The sequence below is a fragment of the Agelaius phoeniceus genome, chromosome 10 (genome assembly GCF_051311805.1).
Source record: "Agelaius phoeniceus isolate bAgePho1 chromosome 10, bAgePho1.hap1, whole genome shotgun sequence".
Classification (NCBI taxonomy): Eukaryota; Metazoa; Chordata; class Aves; order Passeriformes; family Icteridae; genus Agelaius; species Agelaius phoeniceus.
The window spans coordinates 10,747,377-10,774,820 of record NC_135274.1 but is presented as its reverse complement, the minus strand read 5'-3'; the positions used below and the strand labels follow the sequence as shown (position 1 = coordinate 10,774,820).

Below are 27,444 nucleotides of genomic sequence, written 5' to 3'. Positions count from 1 at the left end.
GCTGCGCTATGGAAACCAAATTTCAAAAAAATGCTGCCAACTCTCCCAGCTGAGCACTGGTGAGTGAAGGAGGATGCTGTACAGACAGACAGGAGATGTGTTAGCAGCCCCCAAGGCAGCAGAGCAGTTGCCATAACAGCCAGCAGCAGATGTTACCCAGGACTGGATTGCTGCTGCTGGAATTAGAGTAGGAACGGAGGTGTCCCAGCTGCCAAGTGCATCCTTGGTGTGGCCAAGGTGTCAGTTGCAGCTCTGGAGCAGGCAGGGGGCTGATGAAAACACAAACAATAGCAGCAGGATTGCTGGTTTGGTGCAGGAATTACTCAGCTGTGCCACTGTGCCCTTGTAATCCCATTAGGAAGTCAGACTAACAAGCATGGTAGGAGGCCCCCTCTGCAGGGTTTGCTGCTGGGGGGGCAGGGACATCTCACCAGCGTGTGAAGGGTGTACCCAGGAGCATCCAAGGGGAGGAAGAGCCAGGTGGGTGCATTGGCAGGGCTGGGGGCCAGGTTGTGCAGTGCCTGCCAGTGCTGCTGACTGTTTTCTACATGCACTTAAAGCTGTTTGCTCTAAAGAAATAAGGGCAAGAAATAATGGTAATGAGTTTGTTGCTGTTAAAGGACAGATCTAAAGGATTTACCTTTTCAGGGAAATGCTTTAATTAGAATTATGATGTCTTTTGCCAGATTGCTGAGCAATTAAACTCTACTTAAGCCCAGAAAAGGTACTTCCATAAAAAGTTTTCAGTGTAGTTCCTGGCTCAGATTGTGAAAGAGGGTATTATTTACAAATATCTCATTAACAGACATTATAAAGTTGATTATGCCCCTGTGGGAATTGATGACAAAACTTTTCATGGCCTTCATTAGAAAGTAAAACCTTTTGATGCAAGGTAAATATGGTTTTGGGTGCACATATAATAAAGTTACACATATTAGCTTAAAAGCAGCTGCTCTGGAAACCCTATTGGAAATTTTTAGTTTTCCTAATGTGTAGGAGAAATCCATTTTCTGTAGGTATTTTTAGTGCTGACTTCCTCTCCTGTGCTATTATCTTACACACTCTGCCATTAGTGCTTGCTGTGTTTCCAGGTCAGCCATGTGATTGCCGAGCATCCCTGCCTGCTTTTGAATGACTTGCCAGGCAGGAGCCAGAGAGGCAAGTTGTGGGTGCTGGCTGCCAGCAGCAGCTTCCCCCAGCCTGGAGCCCCTGATAACACACAGAAACCCTCTCTTCTCACCCTCTGGGAAGGTCGCCACTGTGTGGTTCAGAGTGAGACCCTGTGTAGGTGTAAAGATGTTTCTCAGTGAAGGCAGAAGGTTGTGTGTAGGAGCACAGAACAGCCCCACTGTTGAGAGGCATTTCAGAGCTGCTGCTTTGCCTTGAGCCACCGTTGTTTCAGCATGAGCTGGATGAAGCACACAGATTTCTGCCTTTTTGCCACTTGTTACATTTACAACTCAAATGAACTTGCTGTGCTTCAGAAAATTGCAAGAAGTGGTGAAAACATTGTAGGCAAATCCCTCTGTGAGCTTTTTTTTTTTTTGTGTGTGTGTGTGGTAAAAAACCCCTTAGGCAAAGTGTTTTAAAGCCAGCAGTGCTGATAATGAGAGTTAATAACTTTGCAGATATTGGCTTTTTTGCTATGTACGACTTTTTTAAGAAGGTATTTAAACTGATCCAGGCAGTTACTGTGGATGCCTCTGTGTGTGTTTAATGAACAGCTGGCTCTTTTGAACTGGGAATTTTAATACTTTCAGTTCCATGAAACTGGAATCGGAGCGGGCGGATGATTGTACAAGAGAGGGGAGTGCATTTTCTCATGTGAATTCAGGAGCAGAGAGGGAGGGAGAGCAAAGCATCGTAATATTGCGTGTGTTTCTGTTTCAGTGGATCAAATCTTTCCTCTGTCTGCATCCAAGCTATTTGGTTGTGATCAGATGATCAGAGCTCAAGGAAGCGATTGGAGAGCGAGCTGGCTGCAGCTGCACTGTAGGCTGTTTTCAGGGACAAGGAGCCACTGTTTTTCAAACATAGCATAAACATAGAAGTTATTTTGTAGGCTTCAGGATGCAGATATGGGTTGTGCTGCCAGCATTGTTCTGCTCCAAGCCTTTCGTTCTGTGGTACAGAGGAACTGTCCACATATCTGCAGGCGCCGGCGACGAGAGGAGTTGTCACATGAAATTCTGCCGCTGGACAGTGATGATGAAATGAGCAGACCCAGGACTCTCATCATAATGGTATGGTACACTTTAACCAAGAGAGAGGTGACAGAATTATTATTACAGATGAGATGTGATTATTTTTTTCCTTTGAGAATATATTCATAGAGAGAGAGCATTGACAGGCAGTTTGTCACTTTGGTTAGTTTGCTGCTAGATTTGCTGTATCTATAATACTACTTTATAGGTGAAGCTGTAAGCTGCACATAAGCTCTGTGTAAAGTAAATGTTCTTTTATTTAATTGTTGGTGGGTTTTGTTTGTGAGATAGGCAGCACTGGAGCCGGTAGCATGGTTATGCTTTATTTCAGACTTGGAATTCCAAACAGCAGACAGCTTAGGAAATGTTTGCTAAGTCTGTTCATCATAAAAACAAAAACAAACCCAAAAGCCAAACAAAACAAAAAAAAAAAACAATCTTTACTTGCACCCAGGATGCAGTTGGAATTCATATGAAGTTATATGCAAATAAACTCCCATATATCTTTGCCTCAGACAGTTTGCAGCAGCACAATGTTTGCTGGATCACTGCTTTCCGGGTTACTGAGTTGCCTCTGTTCTTTAATGAAGGAGGGCTTGAAAGGCTGTCTGTCTCTGAGTGTCATTTTCTTCCTGAATTAAATTTTTATTTTGTCATGGGAATATAATAAGCATTATAGGTTTATTAGAAATAAGTGACAGGGTTGTTCCTGGTTATAAATCACTGTTTCAGAATGAGGAATACACTTACTGCCTAGTTACTGCTCTTCCTTGCCAAATACGCATATGGTGAGCATTTCCAGAACCCTGGAGTGGTTTGCATCTGAGGTGGCAATAATTTGTTACTCTGTGGCTATTACTTGATAAAAATACTACCAAGACACTCAAAATAATATTTTGTCAGTTTGTCAGGACACTCATTTATATCATTTAAGTGGTAGAGATTTGATGAAGTTCCAAGTGCACTCCCATGGTACTCTGATCCCACACAGGACTGTAACTTAGTGGTAGAGGGTAACATTAGAGGATGTAATAGCTGTCCTGAGCAGCTGTTTTGACTAGATGAGTAGAGCATTGCTGCCCATGGAGAGGTGTGTGGTGCAGTCATGGCAACGATAGTAGCAAGGACCCAATCTCAGTGCTTTAGTATCAGCTGAGGGTGTTCTCCAGTGCAGGGGGGAGTTGCATTGTCATAAGGAGGAAGGAAATTGATTTCATCATTGTCAATCTGATGTTAAAGCTTCTTTTGCTCTAAAAGTATCTAGGTCTATTGCAACAAACTTTTTTTTTTCCACCTAATGGTTAAATAAATGACCTCAGCAGCATTTAAATGAATAAATGGCTCCTTTCTGGTAGTAATTTCAAGCATGATGAAGTGAGAAATGTCTGGAAGCACATCCGAGTATGGATCATCTGTAACTTGCTTCAGTCCTTGGAAGAAAAGGGTAGTCTTGGGTGTTGTGGCAGCAAAACATTGTGCCAGCCCTGCCAAACCCAGAAATACTCATCAGCAGCCTGAGTTGTGTTCCTTGTGTGGTAAATCCTGTGAGATCAGGGCTCCAAGAGCCAAGGTCCCTGGGCTCTCAGGGAGGTGAGGCTTTACCCTGCACTGTGGAGGGAGCTGTGGGAGGGGAGACATTCTGGTGATGTGTTACCTGATGCTGGATGTGGGCTCCGAGAGCCCCTCAAACTCATTCCCCAGGACATGCACTGGTGCTTGTCCTGCCAGAAGGCTGCCCTTCCCCAGGAGCTTTGTGGGATCATTTTCTCCCTCTCAGTCCCTTTGAGAAGAGGAGGAGGAGTAGTCCAGCCCTGTCCTGAGGCTGGGGTAGGTGCAGGCAGGCACTTGGGAAGAAAGTTGCTGGGCAGAGGTTGACTTTAGACACATCTTTCTCTTCAGGATGTGTATTATTACCATGCTTTTGTTTTGAAGCAGTTAATTATGTAAATATCTAAATGAATTTGCCATTAAACCTTGCAGTTAGGCTTAGGAGTGATGTGGAGACCTGGTGAACTGAGAAAAACGTGCTGTTTCCACCTGAATTCATGTTACTTGAAAGAGCAGCATGATAAAGAGAGCTGGAGGCTACTGGGCCTTAATACAACAGGCTATGCTCCTCACAAATGAGTTTTTCCCCTGGGTCTGTTGTAGATCCTTGAGGATTATGTCTGGATAATAGAGTGGAGGCAACTATGTAGATGAGCAAAAGAGAGTTTGGTTCCCAGTGCCATTATGCAGATTGTGCAGATGCCAGGAGCTAAACTGATCCAAATGAGATTCCCAAGTGCTCGTGTCTGAGGGCAGTGAGTAACTGGAGTGCCCAAAGAAGAGAGGTGAGGAAATCCCAAATGCAGAATACCAGAAGTACACTGGTGGGCCTGGGTGTGATCATTTGGCTCCTGCCAGCTGCAGATCTGGCATTCTGTCTCTTCCTGCCTTCAGATGAAATGGTCTTCCTTTGTAGCTTGTGTGCCACTGCCTCTGTGAGCCTTTGGTATTGATTTCAGGAGACAAACTATGCCTTCTGGTTGAACAGCTTTTTGAAGTCACCAGGCTCTGTGGTCTGTTCTTGCAGGTTTGCCTGTCCTGTGTGTAGCAAAAGGAACATTTTGGTGTTGCCTTGATACAGAAAGCAACCCTGAATCAGAGAGAACAGCAGTCTACCCTAAAATACCTCAAGTAAATAAACAGCTCTAGGGATGTGCCCCATTTTCCTTTGTTAGTCACTGAAGAGGAAGATCCTGGTAGGATATTCTTCTAGGAATTGTTTTTGTCAGTGGCATCTCCAAACAGGAGATTCTGTGGGTGCACTCTATGAGAAAAGAAAGGAAGAAGTCCCAAGCACAGCCTCCAGCTATTGCTTAATGGCTACCTACTAATCACTGTGTGAAACCTTTAGGCATCACAGCAGGCGTTTCTAACATTCTGGTCCTTGCAGAACATGAGGATTGATGTCTTTATTCAGATAATTTTTTTTTCTTCTGTTTATTAGTTTAAAAATCTGATTTTACCCTTAGGCAAGACAGATAAATCATTAGTTTTAGATCTTGACTGGATCCACAGAGCTGGGAGAGATGTTGGGAAGAGAAAACTGTAAATTCTCTGTCAATTACTGTGGTGTGTCATCTTCTCTTGGATGAAACCCTGGAATGTGCCAGAGACATGGAAAGCAAGTGTCCAAACAACCTCTAATATGGTGTACAAGTTCAATCAATTTGTTCAGTGACAGTGATTTAATTGACCCTTGTTTTCTGTACCTTTAAGAGCATGTCTGCAAGAACTGGCTTTCAAAATAAGACTGAGATGATGAGGTTTGTGGTGCTAAAAACCTTTCTAGAGGGAATGCAAATGGCTGTGCATGCTGTTTCCACAACAAAAAGGAGAAGAGGAAGATGCCTGAAGGAAGAAAATGAAGTACATGGGTTTGTAGAGCTGTTTGGTGTTTTAAGGGGGGCACTAATATTCAAGATGATGGTTTGCATTTGGAACCTGTGACTTGAAGTTGAGCTTTATCTAGTAGGTCATTCTTTGGGTTTGTTCATGCAATTTATTACAAACTGTGCCAGCTGAGGTTTGTGTGATAAGAGCAAAGTGTATTTGAGGATATGATCCTACTTTTCCCCAGCCCCAGCTTTCCTGCCCTTGGTAATAAGCTACATTAAAACGTAAAAATTATTTTGTATTTTGAATAAAATAGTGAAACTTGAGCTGACTTTTTAGCTTGAACACAGCAATATTTACTTCGTTAATGGTGACCAAGCTGCTTCTCAGGTCACTTAGTTTGTAAATGAATTTTTACTCTTCTAAAAGCAGTAGAGAGAACAGAAGCATGGCTTTGAGAATTTTCCGTCATCTAGTATTGCAGTTTTCCTCCAGAACTGTGTTCCTGAAGTTTTGTTGTACAGTCTGTGTTAATTTTCTACTTTCAGTTGAAGTAATTTTGTGCACTCATCTCATTTGTATGCATTTCTCTCCTGAAGGCCTGTACAATAGCAGTGCTATCAATGGGTGGCAGCTCTAGGAGTTGCAGGATCTCTGACTCATAACTTACTGGTTTTGAATGTGGGAATGTGTCTGTGTATACTCAAATGGTGGGCAATTGCAGTGGTTTTTGGAGGCTCAACCCTGGGAACAGAAGGGTGTTCCCTTCTTGCAGTGTCTTGGAGGAGGGATTGTCTTTGCAAAGCAAGGTTACCCAAAGCTGGAAAATAAAAAAAAAAAATACTCAAAATTTTCATGACTTAGCTCAAGTCAGCAGCTTCAATGTGTAGTACACTTTTAAGCAACAATAAGCATATGAAGCTTTATTTGACCTTAACTTCCACTTCAGCACTTGACCTCAGCAGGAACAGAAACAAGCCCATGTTTGAATAAATGAATAACATTAGAGTGTAAAGAGGAGAAGTAGTAAGTGATGCACAAAATGCAGTTCTGCTTCAGTGTCATCCTGGCCAGTGTTCTTGTTACCATTGCAGCTTCTCTGTGTGCTGTGCCCAGTGCCCCTGAGAGCTGAGAGTGACTGCAGTGGCTGCCAGCCTTTCCTTCCCCTGGGCACCAGGGACAGTGTCCCTCCCTTGCTGCTCCTCAGCAGCATGTTGGGTTTGTTTTGGTGTTTACCTGTTCAGACAGCAGCTGTGGCTCTGGGTAGAGTTTCTTATATACAGAGGGGAGGAAATGTGGGTCGGTTTTCATTCTTCAGCATTGCAGTACCATGTAGTATATGCATATGGTTCAAGAAAAGCTGGTGTTAAAAGTGCCCTTTTACCACTGAGCAAATCTTCTCCATCTGACTTTGGTACTCTGAGCAATGTTTTATATTGCTTTCACTTATTAGTGTTGCAGCAATGTGTATAGTATGACAGTGTGTGAAATGTAATTATTATGAATGTGTTAACCAAATTTTTTATGACAGCTTATGAAGAGCGTGGGCTCAAAGCAATAAAGTGATGAAAACATTCTCCTATGTATGAGGAATTTATTCTCTTTTCCTGGGGAAAAAAGAGAGAAGTAAGCTATTTATTTTTAAGCAATGCCTACCTGAAAGAGTAGGATATAAATTAAAGAGGCACAGAAAGTCTGTAATTCTCAGTCCTTGGGAGTGCTTTGGGAAGGTGATTTATGCATTACACAAAAATCCCTATTTAGGATGTGTGTTCAAAATACTGCTTGAGAGAGAAGAAAATTGACCTATAGAAAGGCAGGGGAACTTGATTAAAGCCAAGAATACAAAGAGAAACAAACCTGCACAAGAAAAGCAGGAAAAAGACAAGTCAGGTTTTCCAGGCTTTGGCCACCTGCAGGCACAGTGCTTGGCATGGGCACATATACAGACAGAGCTGTGCACACACATGCTTGGTTGGTCACAGTTTAGTCAATGATGCTCTGCAGTTCAGCTTGGCTCCAGCTCTCATGGGCTTTAGCAAATGCAAGCTTTCTATATTTTCCTTCATCATTTTGTTCTTTGGATTGTCACCCAGAGGAAAGTAGGAGAGCTAAGAAGATCCCAGTGATCTGTGTAGTCTGGGATTTTGGAACTGGGTGAGCAGTGGTTCTGGTAACCTGAAGCTCTGAACGTGGTGGGGTGCACTCATACACCAAGCCAATCATGAGCACAGATTTTGCATTTGTTTGTTTCTCTCCTATGTTTATCACAATATTAAATATTTGAATGAATTATAACAAAAAGATAAACTCAGTAATAATTAAAATACTAAATAGATTTAAATGCCAAGTGCTACACACAGGCTGAGCCACCTAAAGTAACCACAGTAATATCTTTGAAGTTCTGGAGACTTGATTTGTAATGCATTTCACACAGAATTTAGTAGAGGTATTTTCTTTCATTTTGACAGGAGACTCTGTAATGTTGGATAGAAATATAAAACATGCATGTGTGTATTTGTAACCAGCAGCCTTTAGGTATAATTTCAGAGTATCTCTGGCCTTTTTTATGCAGGTCTTGAGCTACACAAGGAGTTCCAGACTCATGATTTTGTTCAAATAATTTGGTTGTTTGCTTTCCCCAGTGAGGTTTTGGTACTGGGATGTGTGGCTGCTGCTGGCACTGACCAGGCTGTGGGAGTGGCTTAGGTTGATAGTTCATATCTACGTTCATAAGTTATCTAATTAAGTGATAACAGTGATAAACCTGTTGTGGTATCTTGGCTGAGAAGCAGGTGGTTCCCTGCTCCCTTGCAAGGAGCCCATCTCCATTGGGCAGGATTCACAGAATCACAGCACACTCTGAGTTCAGCAGCACTGTCACTGCCCATAGCTCACAGGAGGCAGGCTGGGGCAGCACAGGCAGTCTGTCTTGCCAGAGGAGTGCAGAATTCCCCTGTGATGCTCCATTCCCACTCCCAGCACAACACAGGTGTTTGCACTGCATTACTGTGGCAGCAGCTCTCTGGCCACAGAGAGCAGGCACAGACTTTCCCAGAAAAATCCTGGGAAGCTGTGTAGAAGCTGTGGGAAACTTAGAAGAAAAGAATTCCAACAATTATTATCTCTCTTTTTGTAACCATTGTTTATAGATATGGTTCTCTAGAGTGTGTTATTGATAACCACCAATAGTGTGTGAGAAGTTTTCACTTTGAGACCAATCAAGTCTTAGGTCCACCATTGTTTCTATAAGAACTGTAGATTTCTAAAAATAAAGTATCTTTCATACCTTCTAGATACCTTCTAGATCATAAAATCAATACTAATTACCCAGCTGGGGGCCTACCACCACACATTACCAGTGAGAGCATTCCAACAGGGATCCACTGCTGGAGCACTCACCTGGGATGGGCAGGGCAGCTGGACAGCCTCTGACTGGTAGGGGCAGTGGCAGCAGGGTGGTGGCAGTGGCAGCAGGGACAGGGGCAGCGTGGTGGCAGCAGGGGCAGGGGCAGCGTGGTGGCAGCAGGGACAGGGACAGCGTGGTGACAGCAGGGGCAGTGTGGTGGCAGCAGGGGCAGGGGCAGCAAGGACAGTGTGGTGGCAACAGGGACAGGGGCAGTGTGGTGGCAGCAGGGGCAGCGTGGTGGCAGCAGGGGCAGTGGCAGCGTGGTGGCAGCAGGGACGGGGGCAGCGTGGTGGCAGCAGGGACAGGGGCAGCGTGGTGGCAGCAGGGACAGCGTGGTGGCAGCAGGGACAGGGGCAGCGTGGTGGCCGCAGGGGCAGCGTGGTGGCCGCAGGGGCAGCGTGGTGGCAGCAGGGGCAGTAGCAGCAGGGACAGCGTGGTGGCCGCAGGGACAGCGTGGTGGCCGCAGCCCTCACATCTGCCCGTGCGCTCGCTGTCCTGGCCCCGGCCCTGGCAGGCTGGGTCTCTCTGGCTGAAGCAGGGGAGCTGCAGCTGCCTCCAGCACAGCACAAAGGAACAGTATATTAAGCTCATGCTTTCAGAAAGCGATATCAGTGCCAGCCCTCAGCCCTTGCCTCTCACTGGCCTTAACTCACTGCTGGCTGCAGCCCTCAGAGCTGGGCTGGGCTTTCTTTTTCCTGCTGCTGTCAGTACAGAATCCTCAGTGTAGCACTGAACTGGATTTAAATGCATATGGCTGAGTCCAGAGTCCATTTCAGGCCTTTGGCCACAAATATGGGATATTGATTTAGCTTGGAAGCAGCTCTGCCCTGGAAGAGGTGTGCTGAGTGCAGAAGGGAGCCATAAAGACACCAGGCCCCTCAGAGAGCGCTGGCCAGCCAAAAGTGCTGCCAAAGGAAAAGCTGCTGGCAGGGAGAGCTGTTGAGGCAGACAGTGTGTAAGAGAGGAAGAGTTAAGTGATGAGAGAGAAGCCAAGAGGGAACTGTCTTCTCATCTGGAATTAAATAGGCGCACTGCTGTTAAACTTTGGTCAGATACTTGGTTTTAGAGGGCTACCCACCATTGCTCTGTTGATATATCATATTCTAATGCTGCTTTTTGCCTCCCTCCTTGTTTTCATCAAAAGCTTTGCTTTTACTTCAGAGTGAGTCTGTCTCTTCCTTACTGATCTTAAATACTTCTCCCTTGTCCTTCTTCCATCTCCCCCTTCCCAAAGTGTAAAATCATCTTCTGCTTTGACTTCACCATAAATATGCTGCATTCCCCTCCCCTGAATGGATTGGAAATCTGTATGGAGTGCAAAAGAACTGTTCCTGATATTTCTCACTTCCATGAAATTTCTTCTTTACAGCACCAATCTTAATACACTTGTTCTAAACCTGGTTTAAATAAACCAGAATGCCACCTTAGCACATTTCAGACAAAAGCATTTTGTAAAGTTTCACTGCTCTTGAGAGACAGAGTTATATCCCTGAACCTTTATCTCCATGCTTCATACTCTTCCATCCAGCAGAACTGTTTGGTTTTGGTGTATGTGGAGGGTCTCTTGCTCTGTAACCTCTGGGGCAGCAAAGCAAGGTTATGTGGTAACAGGAGTCACTTCTCTTCATAGCAGCTGCTCAACCCTTCCACCATCAGCTGTCAGAAAGCTGAATGGATGAGTAGATACTGGGAATGCACCTGCAGCATAAAATTAGGTGTGGTCAACTGTGTGCTGCACAACCTGATGTGGGTAGCTTTGTTCTTGGCTTTTTCTGTGCATCTCAGGGGGATTCCAACCTGATTTCAAAAAACCTCTCAAGAGATTCTGACTTGTAGATTACATTTCCTGAGCCATACAGGGTTTTGATGGAAGGCAGCAGTGCTTCATGACTGTCAGCTGCCTGCTGTCATGGTGGGGGTGAGGACAGACCAGCTCCAGCTTGCACCATCTCCTGTAGTGGAAGGGGAACTGGACAGACACAGACAAATGGTTTTGATGTTCCCTTGACCAAAGAGAGGTTTGTAAAGGCAGAACATAGGATTTAATTTCTAGGTTTACACAGCATTTCAGCCTGTTTGAGGATGTCAGGTAGTACTGGCACTTTTATGAGTAAAACAAAAATTAAATTACCTGCTGAAGCACTCACCTGAACTCCTGTTCCCTGCAGTAATGTTCAGGAATATAGGAGCGGGTTTGTTACCTTCAGAGTGTTTGGAGCTAAGGAAGATGAAGGAAAATGGACTGTTGAGGAAATATAGGAACCATTCCTGGTCTTTCAGCTTTAAAGCACTTCCTTGAGTAATTAAGTTTTCCAGCTTGAATTAGTGACTGGAGTGAGGAATACCACAATAGTGAAAGGATAGGGATTCAGCATCAAAAAGCAAGTCACATGAATACTTCAGGATATTTTGGGTGGCAAGAGTTTGACATCATCTCAAGGCTCTATTCCAAGTCCAGTCCAGCTGAAGCTGGCTCAGACCATGGGCCATGATCTCCTGTGCCAAGGTGTGGTAGCTGTACATGTGTGCACACATTTACAGTCAGACAGAAACTGATTACTTCACTGTTCTGGGCCTCAGTTATTGCTCTTATTTTAAACTCTGTAAGTAAATATATTCTATAAAAATGTACTTTCATTATCCTGTTAAAGTGGTGCCTCTTCAGAACAAAATGTTATTTTCTGTCCAAACAGAAAGAAACTATGTGCAATATCTTACTTTACAATTGCTGTCTGTTAATAATTATTGCCAATTTGTGGTTAGCTTAAAAAATAATAGATTCTCTGTGTGTGGTTTTCGATGAAAAATAGCCATTGTGATGTTTGTTGGACTTTCTGCCTCAGGGATCACTCTGAGTACAGTGTATGGAGCCAGTTGAATTGAATACTTTGTGTCTTTGGTGTTTGTTTTTCCTCACTTCTCATCTGTCAACTGCTGTGCTCATTTTCTTTTCATTAGTATTGATACTTGCATGAAGATGAGTCAGCCAGATTCAGTTCTCAGTTAAATGTGTGCAAATCCATCAGAATAAGGTTTTGACTTAAAGCAGTAAACCAGATCTGAAGTTTAATTCTGTGCTGCTTGCATGTTTCTCTCTCCAAAAAAAGAAATCATGAAGTTAGAGTGGAAAATGTGTGTGGCCTGGCTGGATCAGAGTCAGTGGTTGGCTCTGAAATGGGGATGCTGGGAGTTGAACATCATGCCACCAATCACTCATGACTTTCTTTGGTGTTTCAAGCAAGGATTTGGTGTTATTACCTTGATGTTTTCCACAGGTTGTGACTTATGTGCTAAAATTAGCTTGTGCAGAGTATAAGCCTTAGCAGTAAAGAGATTAATTACTGAAATGTAGATTCCTGGAACCAGATGCTCCCTCATTGTCTGAGATGTTTCTGCCATTAGTAAATTATGTGCAAACATTCATTGCAGCCATCACTATAGGAGATCTGATCTTAATGAGATTACAAGGAAGTTCTTGAGAGAAACTGCTCTTGGAATTGGGCCTATCCTTTCTCATTTTTGCATCCTTCTCTTTTATGGCTTGAAGTTAAAGAATTAAAAGTGCTCACCCAGCTGATCTTTCTTCTGAGTGCATTAGCCCTTTCCCTGTCTTTATTCTCCCATGAGCTTGAGGAGAGCTTTTCTCACCTCCCTAGAGCTCCCCAGAAAATGCACCCAGCTGCCTGTTTGGTCTCTCCACCTGGCAGGTAGTGCTTGAGCCTGACTTTTCTCATCCCAGCTGTGACTCTGGTTGGCTTTTGCAGTGCTCCAGTTCCTCCAGCTATTGTCTGCTATCAGCTCTTTGGTTTTAAGCAAGGGCAGAGCCCTTAAGGAGGTGCAGTGATCTAAGCAGTTACCTAATATTTTGTTTGTTGCCAAGAATGTCCAGTTCCTTTGGCCTTTCAACCTTGCAGCTGGCTCTCCTTTTATCTTTAACTGGGCTGTTAGGAAAGAAACCAAGTCCCTTGTTTGCTGTCTGCTCCCAGGTGTTGGGCATGTGCTCCCTAGGACATCCTCCAGATGAATGTGAGCATCACGTGTGTCAAAGGCAAAGGGAAAGCAATCCTAACCTTGAATCTGGTGCACCCAGCAGGAAACATTCACTGTTGCTTTGCACTTTCCAGTGTTTCAGATACACAATGTATTTTGTTGTTCATGATGCAGCTGATTCTTCGTGATGACCATTTGCCCCTTGCAGCACCTGATTTTATTTGTGGTGACAGTGCAGCAAAGGTGTCACTTGGGGAGGGACTCGTGACTGGAGTGTTTGTGCCTCTGTCACCTGCTTTTGTTCAGAAACCCTCTGACCAAGCAGCTCTGACAGACAGCATGCTCATTCCTCAAACTCATCTGCAAATGCAAAATATTTTAGCAGAATGTATGGAAGTATACACAGTACTCATAAACACAGTTTGAACTGAAGAACTATTTGGAAGTAATAGAAATCTTTACTACCATGTGCTTAATTCTGCTTTTTATATAAAATATTAAAGTGAATCCAAGCCTGGAATTAAACCAATATGTTTTAGCCTGTCCTCTCTGAATCTAAATGAAACTGTAAGTATCAGTTAATAAAATGTAGTTCTGAAACGTTTCACTGTATTAAAAAAGCCAATTCTTGAAGAATGCACCAAAGCAGACCTGCCCAGATGAAATGTTTGAGATGAGCTGACATAAAAGTTTGTACCAGCTCCCACTGAGAAGTTTCTTTACACAGTATTTTTAAGCTGCCAAAAGCTTTTGTACGTGCTAAGTGCTTGCCAATTTTTCCTTTTTAAAAGAACTCAAAGGCAATTTTAAGTTACATGAGCCTGAAGAAAAAAATCTGAATTGGTGGCTAAACATTGTGTTTTGTAAAATGCATTCAGAAGACAACTGTATTTCTTGGAAATATTTTCAAAAAAGGTTTTGTTCCTACAGTCAGGACGTGTCTGCAGTGTTTCAGGCAGAACAAGGAGCTGAGTGAGGAGGAACTGCAGCAAACTCTGCTTTATTTCCCATCCACATCCTTTTCTGGCACTTGTTTATGCCTAGCTGTAGTGTGTATTTGTAGGAAATCAGAAGTTAACCTTTTAGTTTCTGATTTTCTGACCAATTCTTTTGTTTCCAGCTCAAGTGACGCTTAATAGAAACACAAGTCGTGATGTTGGAGCAATTTCCCAGTAAAAGGGAATTTTTTGGACTTTCCAGAATTTCCATATTAAAAACCCCCCAGAATTTCCAAATTAAAAAAAGACTCCTTGGTACAGAGTCAGTTGTCAGTGACCAGTTCAGGGTTGATATCAGGCCAGAGTGAAGGTGCAAACAATTGTGTTTTTGTGTTGGATACAAAGAGCATGATATGGGAGGGGAGAGAAACACAAGGGGAGGAATACTGGCTTATCCCATTGGAGAAAATAATCCAGAAAGGGTGAAGAAAGAGGAATCACTATGATTCAGCTCTCTGCCTTGCAGGGGCTGGGACCTGGAAGCTTAGAACAGCTTTACTGTGTTAAAAACAACATCCTTTTGGAACTGTTTTCCAGTTCACTGAGAAATTGCAAATAAATTTTGCTTTTTGGTCTATCCTTGGATAGAAAAGTTCTATAGCAACTTCTTGGGAGGCCTTTATTATCTCACAGAATGCAGACAGACTTACAGGAATAGGAATATTGCAGAGAAGGGTGAGGAGAATCAGCAAAATTTGTCCATGACTACATTTGTACATAAGGAGTGGATCTGGACTGCCCTGAGAAATAACTGTCAGGGGATATGATGAAAGTCATACAAAGAGTGGTCAGAGGCATGTAAACTTTGCTTGCAGTTTTTTCTCAGAAAAGTGAAAGAAGATGGACTAGGGATCATCAAATTAAACTTGTGGGGGATATTTTTGGGGAAAAAATGTACAGGATTAACAGTAAAACTGAATTTCCTTGCCACAAAATGTATAGGCTTGAAGGATGACTGCAAAAATTTGTGAGAGAAAAGTCTTTGAGAAGTAGTCAATATGCTGGTGCTGTGTCAGGCTGGGAACCTGCATCAGTGCAGATTGAAAGGGTATCCAGGAGAAATTCTGTTCCAGTCACCACGTTCTGTACTTCTACCTAAGCACCTGCAGACACAGGTGCAAAAATGTGGTTTAAACCTAAGCATGCTTAGAAAAACTGAAATTTGGAGTGGGATAACTGAAGGAGTACAGTTTGATGGATTACTTTGTGTATTTTTTTGGGGCAAGGTTGGGTTACATGTAGTTTTAATGACTTTACATGGGCTCACTCAGGGGCACTAAGCACTGCCACTTGGGTATTTCCCTTATGGTTTTTGCCTTCTTATTTTGGTAATACTGAAGATTGCATATTTTTTTACGTCTCAATTAGGATAAGCAGTTTTTAATTAAGAAATTAAACACAAAGGTCTGGAAAGGTGAAACAATTCTCTGGGTTTACAGAAAGTTGTGTCAGAGTGAGAAATAACATATCAGATGTTGGCACAATTTGATGATGTTTTATTTTCTGTGTTCCAGGGGAACAAAAAGAGAAGGACAATGTCAAAAGGACACAAATTGTCTTTCTCTCTTTTCCACACACCAGATTTAATGAATGTAAATCTGACTTGCAGAGTTTTATACTTCACACCTTTTTTTTCTAAAATGAGAAAATAATCTTGCTTATTTGCTTTTGAAATTTGTGTGCTTTCTGTCTCTTCCAAAATGCCATTAACTTTCAATTATAGGATCCAGATGATGAATTATTACATGCAGTTGTTTTCTCAGTTGCTTCAGATAACCCACAGGCACTAGGAGAGAGGATATTACAGGATTTGTGACATTGATTGTAAGTTACAAATATATGATATCAATCACAATAATGATTGTAGAGTCAGCTTGCACATGTATGGAGGAGTGTTTTAGTGTTAAAAAAAAAAGAAAAGGAGAGGATTCTAGGGTTTTTTATATCAATATTATAGCATTGTAGATGTTGATTGTGACCTTGAGTAAATGAGTTGCCCAGCCTCCTTTTGCTTCAGTTATTCCAGCTGGAAAATTGGGTGAAAATGTGGATTCTCTTTATAAACCAGATGTGTTGATCTGAGGTTTCTCTTAGTAAAGAAAGAGAAAAAATCATTTTTGCAGCATAGCATAGACCTGAATAAAAAGGATTAAAATTGCATTCAGAAAAGCAAGCAACAGGAGACAAAGTCACAGCTGCATTTTTGTGTCTGGAGGTAGTATAAAGTCAGATCATTAAGTTATTTCATCACCTTTCAGGTCCCTTCATCACTATGTGTGTTGCTATCAAGGGCTGATTCCAGTCCAAGTAGATGGGGTAATGTTTATTTGAAATTTCCCAATGGATAAAGCTAAAGCAGAAATTAAAGTAATTGCATATTTTGCTTTTGTACACATCAGCAGGACAACGTTTGTAATGGGAAGTTTATGCTTCCAACCTGATTGCTGGTGTAAGAAGCAGCATTTTGTTTGCCTAGAGAGAGTAGGTGCAGCCCAGTTTGTGCCCAGTTTGTGCCCAGCTGTGCTCTCATGGGGCTGCAGTGCCCTGGGGAGCCTGGCACTGGCACAGGGCACCAGCTGGCAGCACCATGGCACAGAAGCAGTGCCCTGCTCCCTGTGCTGTCCTGGGGCTCTGTGCTCAGAGGGCTGATGGGGTAGGAGAGGAACAGCAGCAAACACGAGAGCTGAGGTGATGGTGTCTGTAAATGAGACCATCATTAGGTTCTCCAGGGCCCTTTTCATTTTCATTCAGCCTTGTGGCAGATGAATGCATTATATTCCTGCTGTGTGCAGGTGGGTTTCCAGGTGGGAAGCTGCTGGAATGATGCTACATTGCATCAGTGTTCCTGTGGGGTGAGCTGGCAGAAATGTTGTGGTGGCAGGCTGGGAGCAGGATGGGGTGTGCAGGAGGAACAGTGTTCTCAGGCTGTGGGACAGGGAGGGACTGCCTCTGCTCAGCCAAGCCTGCTTCCCCAACAGGAGGACAGCAGGATGTCCTTCAGGAGCTGTAAATTCAGCAAAGGGAGGTAGCAAGTGGCTTTTGGGTGTGGATGTTAGCAGCCAGCCCTTGTTGGGGTTGAGATGGTGAAATGACTGTCTGGTGCTGTGTGGGTGATCAGACTGGGAGCTGCCAAATTGCTCTCCCAAATTGCTCTGTCTTCTGCTCACACCATCAGGGACCCCTTTGGTCCTGGGTGATTCTCTGGCAAGGCACAGACAACCTGTGCATGGCTCCTGTCGCCACCAGCTGAGCTGCAGGGGCTGTTTCAGCCTTGCATCCACGGCAAAGAGACACTGCAGCCTCTCCCAAGGTGGTGTGTGTGAGTGCACTGATGATAGCTGGAGCACCGAGAAGGTGAAGGCACAGAGGGGGGAATTGCTGAGATCAGCACGCTGATCTGCCTGGGAGGAGCAGAGATGGATTGACACAGGCAGAGTCTCTGGCATCAGGGAGAGCTCTCTGGAAGGATCTGTTAGCAGAGCTCTGACAGATAGAAGGGCTGCTTTTCATGGATATTTATGCAGGGGCACTGTTCCCTTGCCTTGGAGAGCTCACCTTGTGTGCTGATGTCGTTTTAACTGTGATGGATTCCCAGCCCTTTGCCTGGTCAGAGTGAGCTGTATGGATGTGTGGGCAAAATGCAAGCACCAGCTGCTCTAAAGGCTTTGTGGAGTGTTTGCATGCAAGGCTTGATGTATCAGTTTAAGCTGTTAAACCATAGGTGGAGTCATATTTCTTAAAAAAATGGTGATCCAATTTCAGTCAATTCAATACCAGAATGGCTTTGCAAAAGGTTGCTGTAGATGTAGTTTTTCTGACTGAGTTGTTTTTACCTTTCTGTTTACATTGTTTTGGTTTAATATTATTCCTTTTTTAAAAAAAAAGGGCATGTTTATATGTGTATGGATCAATAGTGAGCACTTAATTCCAAAATACAACCTCTTGTTTGATTTGGGAGTTTTTTGATGGGGGAGGAGGAGAGGAGAGAATGTTCAGTCCTTGACAAAGGGATTGGGATGGAGGTCACTGGTGCTTTCTGTGGTCTTTGTTAGGTGCTAGTAAAAAGCAGCTATCTGTCCCTGGCCCCAGTGTGGGGATCTGCTTTACCTGTCCAGCATGAAGCTTTTTGCAGGGCAGTTTTTGGGGGCAGTCACACACCACTCCAGAGCCTGGACCATGCAGGTAAGGTGAACGTGGTGTCCAGTCCCTGTCACCTCAGCTTTAGTCTTACAGTCCCATTAGGAGGTTTTTGACAGTCATATCTGAAAAAACCACATCCAGTGCGTGGCCATTCAGTGCAATCAATGTCCTAGAGAGCATTCTGACCACAGGAGGACAGTGTGTAATATCTGATCCTGCTGGCTTTGGCCAAACCCCAAACTGGCTTCTGGCAGCATTGCTCTGTTCAGGGTGTCACAGACTGTGCTGGGGGACTTGCTGGGGATTAACACTGAACTCATGAAAAGCAGCATCAGCCTGTACACCTGCACTGTCTGGGTGCTGTGGGGTATTAACTGTGTAAATCCTCATTATTGGCCTCAGAAGATGAGTGCACCAGCTATGTCTCCAAGTTCTGAAGAAAGTTATGTGAAAATATTAAAATTTCAAAAGAAAAATATAAAGAGCTCTTTGTGACCCTCTCCAGGAACCATGATTTTTCTTCTTCTCCCCAGTACCTGAGCTAATGCTGCCCCATGTGCCAGCCTGTAACTGTGGTCACAGAGTGCAGGATTGTTTCTGGTCCTGCCCCAGGGGCTGGGTGTTGGGCAGGACTGGCATCCTCTGGTTTTTCTTCTGTGACTTTATTGTAGTGGTTTTCCAGGAACTCTGAAGTGCTAGAAGTGCCACAAGCCATTCAGGGGAGGTAGGGAGGTTCTTATCTGCACTCTGCCAAGCTGTGAAACATCAAGTGTACCAGAAGATCTCTCTGTCCTGGTCTGGGCTGCACAGAGTTTCTCAATGACAGTTTCACTGTCATCACAGGGGTCTTCATTTATAAATGAAACAAGTGTTTTTATTAAAAGCTTGTGCTTCATTTCAGAATTTAACCTTAGCATAGGCATAATATGCAGTTGATGCAGCTTGTTCAAACAAACGGAGCTTTCTTACTTGTTAATTAAACTTTTTCTCAAATGTGTTAAACAAAAGGCCTGAGTCAGGATTATACAATTATTCATCTATACACTGGCATAAGTCAAGATTGTGTTTTTGACTTGCACTCTGTTCAGGTCAGCATTGCTCCCAGACAGAAGTCCTGAGCTGAAGGGAAGCATTCATTCCCTAAAATTTGCTATTAATTTGATGTTTGCATGAGATTTTTTTTTTTCTTGTCTAAATCTGGGTGGAAAAAATACCACTGTGAGAAACAAAAGTAGCAATCCTTGATCCTGCTTGGTTGGAGTTGCTAGATTGTATTTCTTTAGAAGGACAGTATGGTGAATTATTTGCTACACAGCAAATATTCAGCCTGTTTTGGGGTGTCTTTTATGTTAGTTGAAGGTACACACTTTAGGAACTGAATTTTTGTATCTTTCTCTGGCTCCTAGCAAAGCACAATTGAAATGTATTTTCCAATGATCACATGATGTACTGTAGCAGTGAATTTGTTTTGTTCAATGCTATTTTTTACATGTTGCTGTATCTCACAATTCAAACCAAAGCAAATGAAGCATGAAAATTAATAGATCTAAAAGGGAAATAAGAAACTCTAGAAGAAATGGAGGAAAAGGGAATTAAAGTTACTGTAGAACTTGTGACCCTCATTGGAAAATTAAATGCTACTGGTTCTGCAGCAAAAAGAATGCATAGTTTTTTTTTCCTGAACTGGAGCAGAGACTTCAAATATCATTATTCTTCCCATCTGGATATTTATACATTTTTGAAAACTGATGGGAGCAGATGAACATGTCCCACAAAGCAGAGCAGAAGGCAATTAAACAATTAATAGACTACTTTACATGATGGATTGTTTTTTGAAGGGCTTCAGCATCCTTATTTTGACTCTATGACTTGGGTACAGCAGTTCACAAATGTGAACCAAGGCTTGTGGTTTTCCTGGGGCCAAATACCTCTCTTCTTGGAATTCCTTGGGGTATGGATAATGCTTCTCACCTTATACATTATAGTGCTGAATTTAAAAGCAGTACAGGAGCTTTATTCATATTAACATAACATAACCAATTCTATAATCATCTTAAATTATCTGGCATCTTTAACTGAAAAGATGGAGAACTGTTGAGGAAAAGTTAGGAAATCTTTGACAGTCACACTGATGCTAGTGAAGTTTGCTTTTTACTTTGCTACAAGACAAAGCATTATTAGGCATTTGAATGGTTTTGTTATTGCCCATTACCAGAGGGATTTGCATCCCAAATAGATCTAAGAAAGTAGAGTCTTTATTTGCAGTTGTTTACTATTATTTTGGTTCATATCTCTGTGTGAATGCTGTAGCTTATTTGTTATTTCAGTGCTTCAACTTTTTAATGCCTTGATGTTGAGAAAATACAGTGATTTTAGTATTGTTCCTGAAAACTTATCTGCCAGAGATATGGCAATAAATGAGGATTAATAATAATATTAGGAATGAAAATCTTTTGGACAAAAGGCACTCAGTGGAGTAAACTGGATGAGGACCAGCTGGAAGCTTGAACCTAAGTTCATCTTTTATATTATTTTGGAGTAATTCAAGTTCATTAAAGTTTCAGGAAGTGCTAGTGACCCTTATCTCAGTGGAAAGGGCACCCTGGACAGGCTCCTCTGTGCTGGGGGAGGCAGGAAGCTGAGGAGAGCCCTGCCAAGGAAAGGAAGGATGAACTCTGCTTGTTCTGTGTGACAGCTGAGTTAAGGAGTGGATAAGCAAAGGAGCCTCAGAGGAACTGATACCTGCCCAAAGTTAAGGCAGCAGAGCTGATGATTCCAGCATTAAATTTAACTTCTGGCAAGGAGCTCTGGTCTTGGCTGCTGCGTTCCCTGTGTTACATGAGAGGCACCAGGGACTCCAGCAGAGATAGTGTGGTAGTTTGAGAGAAAACAAGGGTGATTCCAGCTTGGTTAATGCTGTGCTTCTATATTGGTAGCTACTTGAAATGTCTGCATACCTTGGCAAAGGGTTTCTGTTGCCTTTTTTGTTTCCTAGGGCCAGACAGATGCCTTTCACCACTAAGTAGGAGTGCAGTGAAATCTGTTTTAGGGCATCACACAGCAGGCTGGTAGCACTCAGTTTAAAGGAGGTGATCTTCTCAAAGGCAAAGCTGAATGACAAAGATAAAATTGAGATGGGGGGTGAATTATGGGGTAGCACCATGTTTTAACTTTGGAGGAGAAAAGCAACTGATCAGACGGATGTGGTTTTGTGGTGTTTGGGTCAGACGTGCTGGGCTCAGTGTCTCTGCTCTCCCAGAATGGAAACCTAGCGTATGGAACAGTCCTTGGAACTCCTGCAGAGGTTTGTTACTTTGTTACTTAACGTGTGAAAGAGTTCCTAGATTTTGTAGAACTCAGAATTATTTGTTGGAAAGGAAAAAACATGGTGCTCAGGATAAAGTTGCAGATCTCAAAAAGAGTAATTAATTAATTCAAACAAGTTGTGAGAATGATGCTTATTGTCCAGTTGGCAAAAAATAGAGAATGAGAAAGCAGAAAAGCTATCCCTTTGTCCTAGCTATGCACACAGATACTCAATAAAAATAAAAACCTAATGCATGCCTCATGAGGGCTGTGTGCCTAGGGGAGTGCAGCATTGCTGCTGCAGCAGGATGAATCCTCAGCTGGAACACAGAAGAAAAGGGTCTGTGTGTGTGCCTGCCCATGGGTGGGCACTGAGGGAGTTTGTTCAGTTTTAAAAGACCTTTGTGCCCTGCCAGCCTTCAGACAGCTGAGCACTGGGTGAGTCTCCTACCTTAATTAAGAATTTTTTGACTGGCCATGTCACTGTTCCTGTTGCCAGTGCAGTTCTGAGGCCCTGAGTGAGGGCTTCTCCATTGCCAAGGTGCTGCTAGGATTGCCCCTGTATGGGGCAGTGGGCAAGGGGAGCTGCTGGCATTTCCCATGTGTGGGGCATCTGGGGAGCAGGCTCGGTCTGGCAGCTTTGCTTCTCCTGAGCTGGGAGCAGGGTGTGAAGCAAGAAAGTTCTTAGCTGGCAGGTTACCAGCACGTCTAAAACCTGCTTTTTACAAGCAAAAAATGTATTTTGGACATCAGCATATGAATTTCTCTGTTTTCTCCTTTTTTAACTGTGTGCAAAGTTAGGAATTTGCAGGGTTCTTCCTCTTATTGGTGTTTCATGCTATTTTGAAAGGGGAACTGCTACCTTGGTCCAAGAGCAGCAATGGCCCTGGCAGCACAAACCTGTCACTGCCTGCTCTGTGGGCCAAGTCAGCTGTTGAGGGGCTCTGTAGGAGATGGCTGTGCTGTGAATGGCTGTTTTTATCTTGCACATACATGAAGTAAAAGTGCAGCTGTTTTGGCTTTCGAATCGGGGAGGGTGGTGAGGAGAAAGGATGTGATGGTGTTTGAGACAAAGATAGATGTTCACTTGCAGGGCTTTTTCTACAACTTCCTATTTCAATTTGCATTAGAGGTGGGGACTGGGTGTATTTATGGTTTAATGAGACGCTCTCGCCTTAATAGCAGAATGTTGTTCTCAGGAAGAAATGAGTTATTGCTGGTTTTCTTCTTCTTTCTGTTCAGTTACTGTGGATACAGCATGTAACTTTTAGACCTACTTCTGCCTTAAACAGCATATGCAGCTTCCAGTTGTTGTGCTGAAGCTGCTGAAGGAAGGAGGTTGTAGGAGCACAGTTTTTAAACAGATATTTTTTGGCTGCTTAATTCCTACGGACACAATGAGCTTTCGGGGGCGATTCAGAAGGGAGGCCAGTGAACTGCGGAGGAAGAGAAGGACCACTAGGAGAGTGAATCAAGGAGAAATTCAAAGATTAAGCTGTGTGAGTATGCACCCTTCTTCCACCTCTTCTGAGAAATGGCTAGGAAATTGCAGGTCACTCTTAGGACTGTACTTTGGAAAGAGTAGGATTTATTGCCTGTTGTTTATGTAGGAGGCACCAAGCCTCATTCAGTCTGTGAATAGGGATGGAGCACTGGAGAGTGAGACTGAAGCACAGAGAGTTCAGGAGTTTACAGCACTCAGGCACATTAGGGAGACTTTTACAGCCTCACATTGCTGCATTCTGACAGCAGCACTGTTTGACAGTCTCTGTGGCACCTATAGCTAGTGCCTGGAACTTCCATGAAAATTCATAGTGCTCTTCTGGAGTGGAAAGTTCCTCTGTGCTATTTCAGAGTTTGTGATCTGTGATGGGCACCTCTCAAGGCCAGGAAGAGGAGGAAGACAGTGCAGGGAGCCACTGGAGAAAGCTCCAGAAGCCTTGGTGGAAAGCTGGGGTGAGGTTCTTCCCCATGGGCTACACAGCAGCTTTGCCACTGATGGCTTTGGGACAGGACTGAGCCTCCTGAAGCTGCACTGTGGGGCACTGGGAGGCTCACATTAACTGCACTGTGCCTAAACTTTCCTGGCTGAAACTGAAACTGCAAACAGCAAGAGGTAAAACCCTTAGAGCCTGCTGTTGGCGAGTCTTAGGCAAGTACTGGTTTTCAGTGTATTCTCTTCTCTTGAAAGTCTACTTTAGCTCATAAAGCATTTGATGGCTTGCCCAACTGAATCTTTTTCCCAAACTGAATCTTTTTCCTCAAGGCAAGAGGTGTTTGGTTTTCTTCCATAGTTTTGTTCATCCAGTTACTCTGTTTCCATGTGCATGCAGAGGGCTCTTTTGAGGTTTTTTAGCATGTTCAGTGTAACACAATCAGTGATAATACAACCAAGAAGAGTATTCTCATTTTCTTTTTTAAATAGGAAGGAAAAGAACTTTTCAGTTGTAACACTTGGTGGCCAGTTAAGATGGTTTGTGGTTCATCTAGTAATGTTCAGGTTTTGCTTGTGACTAGCTGCCTTTTTGGATAGGTACTTTACATGGAAGTGGCTCTTTTTGACTAGGCTACTTTATGGTGTAATTTCTGCTGCCCTGAGCTATTGGCATGCAGTCAAAAATGACATGTTTGAGCTTCATGATCAAGGGTCCCAAGAATCAGCTGCTGGTGCTGCTGAAAGCATCTGACCCTGGCAGTTCACAGGGCTTTTGTAGGAGGTAGGCACTGCTTACTTGACTTATCCTCTTAAATCCTGGTGAGGAGAGATTTTTGTCATTTTTGTACAAATCCTGACTGTACTTTATTAGTGCTCACCAGAAGTGGTTTCAGCCCTCCAGGAAAAAAAGCCCTTCTTTTTTTCCATGCCTGGAAAAAAAGTCCAAATGGTAACAATAAGCCAGCAGCCTGCCTGCAGATAAAGAGGAATATATTTGTTCCCTCTTGCGTGCATTCTCAGATTACAGAAACTGAGCATTCAATTTAGTGGTGCTAAATAGAAATATCAACAATGCATTGTAGTCTGACCTAAAACACAGAGAGCACTGGTAACCCTGGGCCTGTTGCCTGTAATTGGAAATAGGAAACAAGCCTGTTTAATCAGAGGCTTGTGGGTCATGCTGCACTTCCCCTGACGTGGATGGCTCCTTTATGTCAGTTACCCAGTTCAGTTTTGCAGGGGAATCTGTGCTGATTTCTATTATTTTCAACATAAGATAGATAAGATGGGTCACTGTGTCATATTACTCTGTAGATGTATTTCTCTGTAGTTTGTTTAGCCCTTAGGAAATGTAGGCACACTTGTGCTTTACTTTTGTGCCTTGCAATCTGTGTCCCCCTGCCCAATATCTCATAATTGGAGCATGTTAAATCTTTGGCCTACAGGCACTTTTTTGCTATCAACCAGCAGCCAGTCTCTCCTTCATGCGTCAGCCCTGTGCACCTCCACACAGATTTCAAAGTGATGTCAGCTCCCACTGCAGCTGTAAAGGATTTTGTGTATGGGGACCTTACTCAAAGAATGCATTTATTCAGATACTATTCTTAGACCTGTGTTTTCTGTAGATGGACTCGCATTATTGGCTGGAAGCTCTTTTTTTTGTAAGACTAATAATTATCTGATTAGCTTTAATTGTTAGTAGGGTGATGATTGAGTTCAGTGTGGTTGACCAGATTTTGCTCTCATTTACATCCTGTGTGTGTAAATGGATTGATAGCCAGATAATTGACTGGGAGAGGAGTTGACATCAAGGAAACATTTACAAGTCTAACGTCATTGTGAGAGCTGAGTTTATAGTGGTCATGTACACATGATGTTAATTTTACAGATAAAGCCTCAGTGGAAATACTTAAAATAATTTACTCAGTTATGTAGCATGAGAAATACCTATCACTTGTGAAGAAATAAATAAACATAGTGCAAGTAGAGAAAGAGATATATTCACTGAGTAAAATGAAGCAGAGCACCATACATGAGGCTTGCCCCATGGGACAGTGACTTATTACTAAGTACTCTAAAAGTTAAATGATATCTTTGAAAAGTTTATTTAGAGCTAATGCAAACATTTTTGTTAGTTGTTTTTGCTTCAGGAGCTTCTGAAGTGGTTGAGCCCTTTTCAAAAGAGTTGTTTGCTTAGTCAACAAGTCTAGGTCTTCATACATCTAAATTTTAGGTTTTAATGGAAAATGAACAATGGATGTTTGCCTTTGCACTGCATTGCAACTTCATCAGACATACAACAGTGATCAAAGTCTTCAGCATCAGAGTGTGATTTAATGAACAGACATTAGAGCTTTCCCTTCAGTCCTTGAAAAGCAAACTCTTCTATGTGTTCTAAAACCAAAGTCTGCTAAAAAGAAATCTTAAGTTTCAAAGTAAATAAAACTGTTTTAAAGACAGTCCCATGCTGTGCATGGTGTTGTGTGAAATCTACCCCATTTTAGCAGCAGATTTGTGCTGGATGCACCTGGTAGAGGGGTGGGTGAGGTAGGAATGCCTGGGACATCCTCCTTTTTGTACTTCCCTGAACCTGTACACTGATAACCATGGGTAGAGCCCTCTGTCTCCTTAATTCATCCAGTTTGCACAAACAGAGGGGACCAGTTTGCCTGTTGCTCTATCCACTTCTATTATTGCTGTGTAGGTGCTATAGGTGTCAGAGCTGGGCTTCTGCCTCTGCTAGGAGTGCTGCTTAAGGGCAAAAATTGGGAGTATCTTTTCTTTAAATGTAGATTTTCCTGAGCCTACAAAGACTGTCTATGTGAAGTTATACGTGTGTGTGTGTGTGTGCACATTTGCTCCAACAGACTCAGAAGTGCTGTTTACATCAACTTTATACTGGAAGCTCACAAACTTTGGAGCTTTGGTCAAATCCACTGTGTGCAGCTTGTAGGCTGGTTTTGTTAATGTTTCTGCTTGAGGCCATGGCTCTGCCTGCCTGAGACTGTGCTGGAAGAAGCAGACATGAAGCAAAGCCAGTTCCCAGAAGAGCTGAACCAGACTCACTTCAGCATCCCCTTTGTGGTGCACAGGGCAGGACAATGCCCAATTCCTTCACTTCGTTAGTGAAGTAATCACTAACGAGGCAAGTGCCTGAGGAGAACACTCCAGCTCTGTGGGCAGCTCCTCTCTGCTCCCCACAGTTCCCATCCCTTCTACCCAGTCCCCTTCCACCACATCCTCCTGTCCCTTCAGATGCCTGCCTGAAGAGCAGTGAGTTGCATCTTTGGCTTTTGCTTGCTTTCTTCATGAATAGATTCTGTGTGGAAGATTCAAAGAAAGCCTTTTGTTGTTAAAACTGCCCTTTTTTTTCCAGGTTTAGGTCAGGTAAGGAGAGAGAAAGTGGCTGAGTGTTGCTAGGTTAGAGGTCTATGTAAATTATTAAAAAAACCCCAACCTTACGACGCTTTACAAAACTTTCTTGTTTTTCCCCTGAGGTGACCTATGGACAAATATTTAGTCTAGGCTTCAGAAGTCCTCACTATTTAGAAGCATTTTGAGAGGCCAACCATTTAAATCCAAATTTAAAACTCAGCACTTTCTTGCCAGTGGCTGATTTTAGTAGTTTCATGATTAAATGAAATTTTTTAACCTCCTTCCTAAGGAGAGTTTCAAGATACTCCATAAGCAGATAGAAGGAGTAAGTTGTTGCCATTACCCTGAATGTTTTTCACAGATTGTACTGATAATTTTATCAACTGTCTAAGAGGACAAGTGCTAGTCCATGAAGATGGATATTCCAGAATCACAAGGCTGCAATGCCAGGTGCACAGCCATGGTTGGGAGGCAGAATTCAGGAAATGCATGTGGCAAAGTCAGACATAGCACAAAGCATCTCCTCTCACCCCCAGCTGGATGCTTTGCTGGACCAACAGTCCTGTGTGGCTTCCACAGTTTAACCAGAAGGGAGGTAGCTTTGTGAGGGCTGGAGCTTTCAAAATTCATAATGAAAGGAAGGATAAGTTCTGTCTTGAGAAACAAGAAGTGCTAGAAGGAGTGGGTCACACCCAGTTGCCTGAG

The 27,444-nt window shown here is 43.2% G+C and overlaps 1 protein-coding gene across 14 annotated transcripts in view; it reads left to right on the top strand.

Annotated features, from left to right (window-relative positions):
- Positions 1 to 27,444, top strand: part of DOCK10 (dedicator of cytokinesis 10) — a 145,271-nt gene that overhangs the window by 23,959 nt on the left and 93,868 nt on the right. For 4 of the 14 annotated variants that reach the window (XM_077183859.1, XM_077183862.1, XM_077183860.1 and 1 more), the window contains exon 1: positions 22,682 to 22,927. The exons of 3 other annotated variants lie outside the window; for them this stretch is intronic. In XM_077183859.1, coding sequence (XP_077039974.1) covers positions 22,724 to 22,927 — 204 coding nt within the window. In that variant the 5' untranslated portion in view covers positions 22,682 to 22,723. Of the gene's footprint in view, positions 1 to 1,953; positions 2,244 to 22,676; positions 22,928 to 27,444 lie in introns of those variants that run through there. 7 more of the 14 variants (XM_054639191.2, XM_077183863.1, XM_077183858.1 and 4 more) reach the window with 5 other exon arrangements.